We start from the raw sequence: 13071 nt of genomic DNA on the forward strand, positions 1-13071 counted from the left end.
CAATCCATTCTCTTCGTCTTCCTTCCCTCCACACACAGTTGAAATCTAACCGGGGCCTGCGCTTGAAATTGACGTCACCGAGGAGGCGACTGTGACGTCAGCAGGCCGTGGTGCATGATTTTGTCATCGTGTAGGTCGTGACAATGTACAAAAGAGCTCGCTCAGCCACGGTACGTCACGCCAGCTCGCTTTTATGAAGAAACATTAGCTAGGTTCTTTCGAACGCCATACACCCAAACGCTTTGTAGATTTTCAGATTTAAAAATAAATAAATGAATGAGCGAAACTGAATATGAAAGACTGAATATCAACCTTAACACAAAGTTGAATCGCATAAAAATGAGGGGTGAAAAACCCAGAAAATATTGTGTTCGACATTAACAAAAAGTAAATACACTTGCCACTACTATGTCTGTCACACGGTGGTGCTGTTTCTATCCGTCTGTCCTCATTTCTTAATGAACCACGACTTATCCATTCGAAAGCCGAATGGTAAAATTGAACTTCGAGGGAATTCATCGTGTCTTCATTGTAACGCAGGAAGGATTGACCATAAAGTTTGCCAGTGAAGGACCATCCAACAGAGCTCTTCTGTATTTTTGGACGTAGCAGTTGTACAAATAAAGTGGTATTTATCTTTTCTATTTGGCAAAAACATAACTCAGCCGGCGTGCGTGCGCACACACAATGTGCAAAGATGAGCAAACACATCAGAGAACGGCAGTGTTTGAGGAGGCTCCGGCACGAGGATAAGCGGTACGGAAAATGAATGAACCAATAAAGACAATGGGAGGATTTTAGTCTCACGTGAATCTTTTTATTTGCATTTGACAGGGCGCCCTTTGTCGATGGTGTCAACTATTAAGCTTGGATTGTGCAGGGCATTATTTTCCTGTTACATTTGTCATTTTTTGTTGTTGCCATATTTAAAGGACATGGCGACCTTCTGTGGCAAAAATATCTCATCCTGATGATAATAATCTAGAGCAGGGGTGGCCAACTCCGGTCCTCGAGAGCCGCTATCCGGTCTGTTTTCCATGTCTCCCTCCACCAACACACCTGAATCAAATAATCAGGATCGGTATCAATCTTCTGGATGGCTTGCTGACGAGTTGGTCATTTGATTCAGGTGTGCTAGAAGAGGGAGATGTGGAAAACACACAGGATAGCGGCTCTCGAGGACCGGAGTTGGCCACCCCTGATCTAGAGTATGACATTGACTTTTTTTATTTTTTCTATTGCCTGACAGATGGGTTTGAACCCGATTGATCCTAATTCTTCAGCACGTCTACATCCACATCTTCTGTACGAGACACTACTTTTCCATTGACCATCTCCTCCACCAGCTGGGTTCTGACCGGTTGCACTAAAGAGGGACACAAGCGAGATTGAAGGTGAAATGCTGCCTAAAGGAAGAGAGAAAAAAATCCCCTTTGCCCACCGACTTACCTTTGACTTCTTTAAGATTTTTGCACGGTCCTGCAAGTAAGCAAAAGGGCAAAATCCAAGGCTTCCTTTTAGTGACCGCACGAGAGAATAGAGCGCCAAGACCAGCGTCTTGAGACCGGATGAAACTCTCTTACTTGTCTTCCCCATCCAGCAATGTTCTGTATTCGGCGATCTCCTTCTCCAGCCTAGTCATGTTTTCCTGCAGCTTCTTGTATTCGGACGCCTGCTTCTTGATGTCCGACCTCATCTGGCCCAGCTCGTTCTCCAGCCCGTTGACGATGGCCTCGTAACGCGACTCTGTCTTGGCCAACTGACTCTCCACGGCGGCTCTCTGCGGAGGGGTTAGAGGTCTCAAAGGCGTACGCTCGTCGCCGAGCGTCTCTCTCCGTTTTCCGGGAGTCGCTGGCCTCTTCTTACCAGGCTGACCTGAGACTGGAGTTCGTTCTGCAGGGCCTGCAACGTTTTCTGCAGCTCGCTAATCTCCATGCGGGAGGTCTGGAGTGTCTGCATGCTGCTGGCCACTTGCATGTTCAACTCATCGAACTGCGGGAAAGAAGGCGGAAGGCAACGGGCGTCACGCCGGCCGTGGCTCAGCCAAAAGCAGCGAGGCGGACTTTGTGGGATCTGGCCCTGCCGACCTTGCTCTTGTCCCAGTTGTCCATGTCGCGACTGTTCTTCTCGGGGACGGGCTTGTACTGTCTCGTGACCCCTGGCCCGGCGTCCAGTTGGCTACGCAAGGCCGCCATTTCCTGCGGGGGGAACAACGTCATCGGATTCAGAAAAGTCAAAGAAGAAAATGACAGCTGCTTGACATTGCCTTTCCAATCAGAATGCATCATGCTCCTGACAACGACATTCTCAGGAAGCCTTTTGGCGCCGGAATGATGCTTTTTACCACGTGTGAGGACTCGGCCGCTCTTGACGGCGCCAGACGTCCGATCCTTATCGTAAGTAGCGATGACACGAGAGCATTGGCGGCCGACCCTCCCAGTTCAAATCAATTGGATGTGGACTGCAATAAATCTAATGACATTGGTTCAATAGTACGGAGGGGAAAATGAGTTTAAAGTGTTATTTGGGGACGTGACCACTGAGTTAGTCATTTTCATTTGAATGAATACATTTATTTACGACCACGCTTAATCCTAATGACTAATAGTTCCATTTTTTTTTTTAAATGACCAAAAGCAGTCACTCAAAGTGGTCACTTTTGAACGGCCTGTCAATGGCTAGCTAACGGAACATCTGCTAGCGACCCGGAAACGTCAATACTAAGTTTAAGGAGGACACTTTTTTTCCACACGATAGGTCTCGGCACGTTGGACAAATAGCTGACTTCCTGTTAACTGCCAATGACTTAAAAGCGTCTTGTAACATCCTCTCGCTGGTCAAATATGTAATCATCTGCTCTGTATACTTTCCACATGACTAATGCTTGCCGCTGAAGGTCGGGACCGACACCCCCACCGTGAGGTGCGCAACTTGCGAAAACATGAGGGTCCTGGGGACTGGTTAGTTTAGGCTCCGTGTAAACTGGTGTGTTGACATCGGACTCGGCCTCGCGGCTATGTTGGGAAAACATGGGACGAAACGCCTGAGGGGGAGCCGGTTCTCGGCGACAGGCGACGACACTACATGCACTCACGTTTTGAGTCCGGTAGGCGTGGGCTCACCTCGGCGTGGTTCTTCTTCAAATGGCTGAGCTCTTCCTTCAGACCCTCCACTTGCATCTCCAAGTCGGTGCGAGCCATCGTCAGGTTGTGTTAGGTTTATCCTTAGGTATTTCCAAACTCAGCTTTCAATAAAAAAGGCATCTGTAGTCACATCTCCATTTAATTCTTGCAAGAAGAGAATACATCCACCCGCTCGTCCGGTCAAGATTATTCTAACAACTCGAAGTCCGTCTCGCTAATTTATTCATAAGATTTTAACGCCATGCCCCACAGAAGTCTAAACATTCGTAGAGTCTCACAACAATTTTGTACAGTTCTCAAAACAATTGTAGGTCTTGTCGAATCTTCCCAAGAGAGTTTCGATGCGAACCCTCCAGTGAAGAGGTGCTTCCCAAAACAGTCCATGGTTCCCAAGAGCGCTTGTTGTGAGCCCTCCGAAGCCGAAAACAGTTCGCAGTTCCCAAGAGCACTTGTTGTGAGACCTCTCCATGCCCAAGGCCATTCCCTGTCCTCTTGATGTGAACCATAGTCCTTACTTTAGCAAGAGATGCATTAAAATGGCTTTTATTAATGCCAATAACTCTAACATAAAAGCACAGCGATCAACACATATATATATATATATATATATATATATTGCTTAATATTGTTACACATTTAGGATGAGCATTACTATTCCTAATAAGCAAATATATTGATTAATATTGTAAGCATTTTTGTAATAAGGATTTATATTACTAAATAAGCATTGCAAACACATTTATAATAATGATTACTCCAACATTCCCCCCTATATTATAAATTTGCACATGATCATTTTATGGCAAAAATAAAAATGGGGAGGAAATGTCCGTTTCCGTTGGCTTTAGTTTTACCCGCTTAGGCCCTACTCGTTCGGCAGGTCTGAAAAGCAGAAAACAAAATCATTTTCGCCCAATTCATCCTCGGAATTACCATGCTCCTGAAATTCACTGCTCCCCTCAATACGTTTCATCAGCAGAGGATATAATTCATGCAATTTAGAGTTTATAGGGGCAATCGCAGTGGTTATAAATCGGCTTATCAAGGATCTTAAGCTGGAATAACACAACACCCACATAATGTCAAAATCGTAGCAAAAATGGCTACGGAAAATGCCACAAATTAGGCCAAAACCTTATTAGTATGGCCTTATCCCACAAATCTGTCAAGCGGACAATAATTCTACTCCAGGATGCTTTTTCATCTTGGGGATTAGGGTCTGCAGGCCATCGTTGGCCCTGGTGTGGGACCCAGTGGGGGACATGTTGTTGAGTGCAACATTTTCAAACATTGCATACGCCCCCTGCTCCTTCAAGAAGCATTTCAACCACTGCACGATCCTGGAACGCCATCAGACTAGTGGCTGCCAGTTGTTCCTTTATCGCCACATATCCCTGTTCAGTATAATTTCCAAGGTTTTGGACATTTTAATGCAGGTAATTTATCACATTTTTGTTTTGGGGTACTTAAAAGAAAAATAGACTCCCAACCTGCTGCGACCTGATTAGCCAACTTATACTCATCTGGTACGCCCCGAGGATGCCAATCACATCAATGTATGTCGGATCACCCTCTCTCCATGCCGATCGACGCCGTCGCGAGGGGCCCGCCATCATACCGGATTTCTGTACAGCCAATTGTATCTCCTCTACTGTAGATGGAAAAACAGACACTGGTAAGAGCAGTGAGACCAAGGCACAAAGTCCCGCTGCATTTCGGCAGGAGTCGTATAATTTGTTTTGACCACACCACCACCATAGGTCAGAACGTGGTATCAGGGGTGCAGTCTGTTTTAGGACGTGGGCACACCACATCACATTTATCGCTCCCAGTGTCGGACCATGCCCTGTAAGGATTAAGCAGGTAAAATGATTAAAAGCGACATGTGTTGAAAAGTTAGGCTTGTCCTTTGCTGCTCTTGTAACTGGGTAGACATTATTCCATTTCATACATTTTGGGCTTACATCTTCTTTTGTCATTATCTCCTTTACACAATCAGGGGTAATTTGCACGGGTACTACTCTTAAGAGAGGTCGGCCCCCTACATGTTATACAGGTTTTATTTATAATAGCTGCATTTTCCATCAACAATAACCAATTATTTCTTACCGCCTCCCGTTTGGGAACTCCCTGTTGCGGAAATGAATTCTCTGGTCATCTCAGATTTTAATTTTACTATGGCGGATCCGGGTGTTTCCATCTCTGACGATCTTCTTACCGTCTCCATAGACATGGTCATTGTTGTTGAGACACAATTGTAGAATTTTGTAAAAAGAGTCTTCTCCACCTGCCCATGGACTTAGGAAAAACGTCAGACAAGGATCCACAAGTTAATTTGTCAGTCTGAATAATGATTTGTAATGCCCCCACCGTATGGGTTAATTTTATCAAAGGCCTGATGGTTCTTTGCAGGTCCAGACCAGTTTCTGCAACAAGGTTTCCCCAATCTGTTTTAGGACTGTTATGTACCACACATATTCCCCCTTTTTTGAGGCATGAAATTTACCATGACTCAAAATGGCAGCCCTCCTAGATAAGTCTTTTGTTTTTGTTTAGTCCCCCAGGTTCCCAAAATTTCCCATTGCAGAAATCAAAAAATTTCATTTGGCGAAATTCTTTTCTTTTTGTTTCTGTCCTACTCTGCCACCGCCGTCCTCGAAAGGCTTATCAGCGATTTCAGAAATATTCCACCTTGATATTAGAATATTGATATATCTTGGTGGCTAGCCAATTAAAACACAAAAGACAGACACTCATCCACGCTCGCACTCATAATCAAGGAATTTAGAGTGCTCCCCCAATCATCCATAATTTTGGTTTGTTGGAGTAAAACTGGAGTACGCAGAGAAAACCTACGAATTCTTGAGGACACCAGGAATACTCCACACTCCGGAAGGTCTGGATCCAATCCGCATTAGTAGATCCTCGAACCGCAAGGTTGATGCCTGAAGAAACTAGGTAATTAATGTATTAGATTCACGTGCCACATATCTAAAAATAGAAATTTGTTGAATTGCCACCGCCCCTTACCCCAGTCAGTCAGCATGTGGACTGCCATGCTAGTGGCTGTGATTAACTATCTATTTGCCAATAATGCAATAACGGAAAAGTTGTGACACATTGAAACAGACACACACCCCCTTCAAGTATTTTAACCGTTTGTAAAAACTTTATCTCCATGTTCTGCATTAAGTTACACCCCCTTTCAACGCTATCGAATTTTGCCCATTCTAGTCAACCCATCTACTTAAAGCATTTCTCAAAGGTTCATATTTTATAATTTGGAGATGTTATTTTCTAAACAGACATTATTTCATCACTTGTTTCACACCATGAAAGGCCCCACCAGAATTTGTTGTAGATATTCCCCTTTATCTAAGCTTGTTATTGCCAATCGTTATCACCGTAACATTTAGGTGTATTAACCCCATAATTGCAATGCAGTAAGTTTTGGCTAAATTCTTAATTTGTATGCCCCTAAAGTAATAGACAGTAACGTCCCAATAGTCATCAATATGACCTATATCAAAGCATATTCCCCCTTCAGGCCAAACAGGGAATGTCTTTTGTGCACTTAAAGACGCTCCATGCTTCTTCTAGGGAAACTATGCCTATCCTAAATCAATTATCTTATCTACCCCAGCCAGGTTCAATTTACCTAATAATTTGGACGAATGCCATGAAATTTCTCATGCCATTTCTGCATTGTTAATTCCATGTCTGATCTTTTCAACAACCAAATAACTCTTAATACCTAAGACATAATTAGCAAATCACCCCATACTATGTTTACTTAAGATAAGAGCTATTTCCTATAGCTCTCTGTTACCACAATAAAAATCTACAATAATTAAATTAGAGAAATCAACCTTTTACTAGGCATTTCCTAATTACAATTTTCAATTAATAAAGGACCCACAAATTGTCACCAATATGCCATAATATTGTAAAAAAAAATCCATTCATTTTTCTTTAACCAGCCAATCTCCTATATTAAAGTTTTTGAACAATCCAACCATTCAAAAACAGTATTAATATCGTTTTATACTCCAAAACTAGCTCTCTTCAATTAAGAGCCCTTTGAACTTCACAAAATAAAAAATAAAATAATAATAATAGCATTATTCCCAATTCCAAAGCCTTTACCAAATCAATTTTTGCCAAACAGATTTTCTATCACCTCAAGACATTTCTTATTAAATCCCAAAAATAAATGCGAAGACAATCGCGGAACCCTGCCATGTTTTGCTCTTATTCTGAAATGTTTAACGGAAACGCGCCCTTAGCCGCTAACTGTGACCTTCACATTCACTGCGACAGCAGCATTCTTATCTTTTGTTGACATTCCTAAGTGCTCTCTTTTTCTTTCTGAGCACAATGGTTCGCCTCCTGTGCACAATTATAACGCTTTTTAGAGAAGACTAAATTAATTACTCTCCCGATATCCAACTATATCACAATATTTCGCCAAGACCCCATAATCACAATATGCTGCAAGCATAACTATCTCATAGCAAAAGCCATTTCTGCCCTCAAGTTTGCTTCAGCACCCCCAAGGCCAATTATTGTAATATTTTGCCAAGACCCCATAATCACAATATGCTGCAAGCATAACTATATCATAGCAAAAGCCATTTCTGCCCTCAAGTTTGCTTCAGCACCCCCAAGGCCAATTATTGTAATGTCTTCACGGAAGGGGTCGCCCAAAAATTTTAGTCGCTTGTGCGGTCCGCGCGCATACTATAATGAATGTCTAACACCGTCAAATCAGCCGCACCAAAACAGAGCGTTTCCCCCGCAGTCGACGCATTATTTGGCAAGTTTAGAGTATGACAAAAAAGCAGTTTTGGCAACCCCGCTAAACATTTAATTGGCCGTTTTGTATTTCTGTTAACCAAAATATTCCCGCTAGCAGACGGGAACGAAACCAGGATAAGCCACAATAAGCCATTTCCTTCCAGTACATTGACAGTACATTTAGTTACTATTAACAAAGTATGCCTAGCACTTGGAAATAACCATTTTAATTGCCGTTTTACAACTTTCAGCATCACACAAAAATTCCAATTGAATTCCATTCACAAAGAATGTGATCTCTGGTTTAAATTTAGCTCAACATCCTCATGTTCAAAATCCTCATTCAAATCATTTTGAGCAGGCCTGTCTTGTTTTTAGAACAAAACAGCCCATCGCCTCGCTCCTATCAACCAGCCGAGGACCGCTATCATTTACAAAACACCACGTTTTGCCTTTCCCCGCCTCGTCATCAAAAACAATAATTAGTATCTGTGGAACAAGCCGTGTCGCTTGTATCTCCCTTCACATATTATATATAGGTTACTTCTATGCTTAGTGCGTATTTTATCCTGCAGGTTTTAATATTTCATGCATATTTAAGCTGGCCAGCAAACCCATATTTGTTTATCCATCAATTTAGGTGTTTAACTCTTGTAGCGCTTTGATTTTCAACAAACTTCCAATCTTTACACGGCAGACGCTGTTTCGGATCGTCGTCGCTAGCCGCTTTTTCATTCAAGCTGCCCATATTTGAAGGGAGCTCGCGTGCACTCAGTTATCAGTTAGCAAATTTCTTTTCCGCGGAACGACACACGTAACACACGCAACACAAATGTATACCCTAGCGTGATATACTGTCAGAGCTATATTTGTACCTTTCCGTACAGGACACCCCGAACTGCCCCACGTTCCTAATGTATAACCTAGCGTGATATACTGTCAGAGCTATATTTGTACTTTCCGGACCGCAGCACAGGACACCCCGAACTGCCCCAAGTTTTATAGACTCATGCTCTGTCTCTTTACCTGGTAGTGACTAGTATGCCCAGGGTTTTACGCTGTCCCCTGGACGAGAGTCTCATTTAAAAAATGGACCTCACATGCAATGCCCCTTCGCGCATTTGGAACCCGTCAACAAACGCAGACATTCACGTAGACTTACCAGATATGCCCCCAGATGTCTTTTTCAGAGGGTTAGTCGTCAATTGTCGAGACTACAGGCGCCCCTTCGAGTAATCCAGCCCGTAAAAGGGTATTTAAGCGCCGTGCACGGTCTTTCCAGATATCGAACGGAAGCGTCCTGGATTCTGCTTCGGTATCTTGACCACAGGCTCGAAGGACCAAATGTTAGGTTTATCCTTAGGTATTTCCAAACTCAGCTTTCAATAAAAAAGGCATCTGTAGTCACATCTCCATTTAATTCTTGCAAGAAGAGAATATGAGAGAGAAATGTCAATCATGGACAGCACCTCCCACCCCCTGCATGAGTCTGTGGAGTCCCTCCGAAGCTCCTTTAGCAATAGACTGCGGCACCCTCATTGCAGGAAGGAGCGCTTCCGCAGATCCTTCCTCCCATCAGCGGTCAGGCTCTTTAACAAAAAAATGGCTGAGTGTTAAGACCTACCGTATGCATGCATGTACATTTATGTGTATGTATGTATATATCTGCTAAGCGACACGCTTATTTATTTATTGACTTACTTATTACCTATCTATTTATGTCTAAAATGCCTTTCCTATTTCTGCATCCTCACCCTCTTGCTACTATGACAACGAAATTTCCCGAATACGTCTCGAAGTCCGTCTCGCTAATTTATTCATAAGATTTTAACGCCATGCCCCACAGAAGTCTAAACATTCGTAGAGTCTCACAACAATTTTGTACAGTTCTCAAAACAATTGTAGGTCTTGTCGAATCTTCCCAAGAGAGTTTCGATGCGAACCCTGCAGTGAAGAGGTGCTTCCCAAAACAGTCCATGGTTCCCAAGAGCGCTTGTTGTGAGCCCTCCGAAGCCGAAAACAGTTCGCAGTTCCCAAGAGCACTTGTTGTGAGACCTCTCCATGCCCAAGGCCATTCCCTGTCCTCTTGATGTGAATCACAGTCCTCACTTTAGCAAGAGATGCATTAAAATGGCTTTTATTAATGCCAATAACTCTAACATAAAAGCACAGCGATCAACACACATATATATTGCTTAATATTGTTACACATTTAGGATGAGCATTACTATTCCTAATAAGCAAATATATTGATTAATATTGTAAGCATTTTTGTAATAAGGATTTATATTCCTAAATAAGCATTGCGAACACATTTATAATAATGATTACTCCAACAGGTTGTTCACCACTTTGCGCAGCTCGGCGATGTCCGCTTCCCCCAACGTGCCTCTGGCCAGCTCGTTCTTGTACCTGCGGGTTCACGTCGGGACAAGCGTTCCTCCGTAAGTGTTCGCGCTGGCGGCAACGGCAAAAGCACGAGATCAAGGGCCATCTAAACCCGTTGCGCCGGGTTTTGTTAACGTCTGAGGGAGAAAACGGGACGCTTCATATACACTCCCTGACAGCTGGGATACCTGATGACTGCAGCCGTGACGACAGCAATGACATTATGGCTCGCTACCCAAGGTGCCGCTAACCACTTGAATTGCTTCTTCACCTCACTTCATGTATCCATCTTTTTTAGGACTTTGTGCTGAAGCTTGACATGTCATTGTATAATGACAGTAAAGGCATTCAGTCAACTATCAATATCTCCCCGACGGAGCAACATGACCGTATGAAGGAAAGAACGCGCCCGAAAGACGACGTGGACTAAAAGCCAAAGGATTCTGAGTTGCGTCCCTTTAAACTCCAAACCAGCGTTATCGCGAGCACTCACTTCAATCTGAAATCGTCTCTCGCCAGCCCGTCGTCGTAGGTCTTCCACAGCATGCTGGGCTAAAAGTCCCGGGGGGGAAAAAACACAAAGCCTCGTCAGCGCTCGTCCAGGGAGTGCACCTCGTGCTGCCGGCCTTTGAGGTTCTGCGTGGTGAACTTTTTGGTGACGGCAAACAGGTTGATGTTGGCGGTAATATTCACCCCGTTCCACCCGTCGTGTTTGTTGTTGTTGTTGTTGTTGTTGTTGTTGTTGTTGTTGTCGGCGTTGCCTGAGTGGCCTGGGTTGCCTGAGTCGCCTTTGGAGCCGCCGGTCCCCATGGTGACCGGAGTTTGTAGGCTGAGGTGGCGCTGATGCTCTGCTGAGACTTTGGCGAACCAAAGAAAAAGGCCCAGAGGAGATGGAGTAAAGCCTGGATGCGGGAGGACTTTTATAAGGCGGCTCCCGAGGGGGAGTGGCCCCGAGCTTCAGGAACATGAGCTAGCTAGCCGGACGCTATTTCGAAACGATCGTTCAAAAGAATTAACAGGGAAAAGCAAAGGAGAGGGACTTTGCGTGTTCATACACAATGAATAGTGTCGCGACAGTAGGATCTTTAACACTCACTGTGTTTTCACAAAGATCTTCAATTGTTCCCTGCAACAATCCATCATTCCATCCTGCCTGAAATCTGCCACCATTATCCCTGTCCCTAAAAAGCCAACCATTGACAGTCTGAATGATTATAGGCCTGTTGCACTTACGCCTGTGATCATGAAGTGCTTTGAAAAGTTGGTCGCCCGCCATATTGGATTGGATAACTTTATTCATCCTGTATTCGGGAAATTTCGTTGTCACAGTAGCAAGAGGGTGAGGATGCAGAAATAGGAAAGGCATTTTAGACATAAATAGATAGGTAATAAGTAAGTTAATAAATAAATACATGAATAAATTTATAAATAAATAAGCGTGTTGCTGAAGTATATATATATATATATATATATATATATATATATATATATACATATACACATACACATACGTGTACATACACACATACACATACACATATATATAAGCACATATATACATACTTACACATAGATGTACATGCATGCATACGGTAGGTCTTAACACTCAGCCATTTTTTTGTTAAAGAGCCTGACAGCTGATGGGAGGAAGGATCTGCGGAAGCGCTCCTTCCTGCAATGAGGGTGCCGCAGTCTATTGCTAAAAGAGCTTTGGAGGGACTCCACAGACTCATGCAGAGACTGGGAGGTGCTGTCCATGATGGACATCATCCTGGTCAGCATCCTCCGCTCTCCCACTTCCTCCACAGAGTCCAAAGGACAGCCCAGAACAGAGCTGGCCCTCCTGACCAGCTTATTCAGCCTGTTCCTGTCCCTCTCCGTGCTCCCGCATCCCCAACAGACCACTGCATAAAACAGGGGCTATAATCCCTCCCTCAGTTGACCCTCACCAGTTTGCCTATAGAGCAAATAGGTCCACTGAGCACACAGCACTGAGCCACCTGGAGCACCATGGGATCTACGTGAGGATGCTTTTCATTGACTATAGCTCAGCCTTCAACACGATAAAACCGGACATTCTGGCTGACAAACTCTCCCACCTTGGACTATCCTCTTCCATCTTGCCGTGTTCACGTATGTTATTAAAATGCTCATGAATTATGTTAAAAAGTTGAAGGTAAAAGGTACATGAGGAAGAAGCGAGTGAGGTGAATTCTCTCTGGTGAGCAGCAGGAAGTTCATTGTCAACCTTTCCCCATTTGTCTGGCTCGAAACAAACAAACCACACCTTGAATGGCGGCGTGAGCGTTGATTATGGTGGAAGCGATCAGAGATGGCTTCTTCTCACCATCTAGACTTCATTCCTTACATTTTGGTGGCTGCGTAGCCGTTCATAATGATGGAAAAGACCGGACATTTGTTCTTGTCACCATCCAAACTTCATTCCTGGCATTTTTCATCCATCGCTGCAAAAGACAAAGTTTCCTAAGAAATTACACTACCGAAAGAAAGAAAAAAGACCAAAGGGGAGTGAGTGGTTCTATGGAAGGGTGTTTCCAACCATCTGGATGGAACGCTTCCACCAAAAGAGCGCTTCCACCGTAAGAACATTAAAATCATTAAGAGGAAATTTGTCATTAACTTCTGTGCGTCGACTAAATCCTATTCAAACACCCCGCCGTGGCTTGAAAGACCAAAGGGGAGTGGTTCTATGGAAGGGTGTTTCCAAGCGTCTGGTTGGAAC

General features: G+C 43.8%; 1 protein-coding gene across 1 annotated transcript; it reads right to left on the minus strand.

The window, feature by feature from the left end:
* Nucleotides 1–1271: 1271 nt before the first annotated feature.
* Nucleotides 1272–3212, minus strand: LOC144077247 (keratin, type I cytoskeletal 17-like; the record flags this gene model as incomplete). Its single annotated transcript, XM_077604816.1, has 6 exons — nucleotides 1272–1366; nucleotides 1450–1514; nucleotides 1584–1780; nucleotides 1867–1992; nucleotides 2088–2198; nucleotides 3123–3212. Coding segments are annotated over 6 exons (684 nt in total), but the record flags the coding sequence as incomplete, so codon positions are not given.
* Between the last annotated feature and the right edge of the window lie 9859 nt (nucleotides 3213–13071).

The sequence above is a fragment of the Stigmatopora argus genome, chromosome 7 (genome assembly GCF_051989625.1).
Source record: "Stigmatopora argus isolate UIUO_Sarg chromosome 7, RoL_Sarg_1.0, whole genome shotgun sequence".
Taxonomy (NCBI): domain Eukaryota; kingdom Metazoa; phylum Chordata; class Actinopteri; order Syngnathiformes; family Syngnathidae; genus Stigmatopora; species Stigmatopora argus.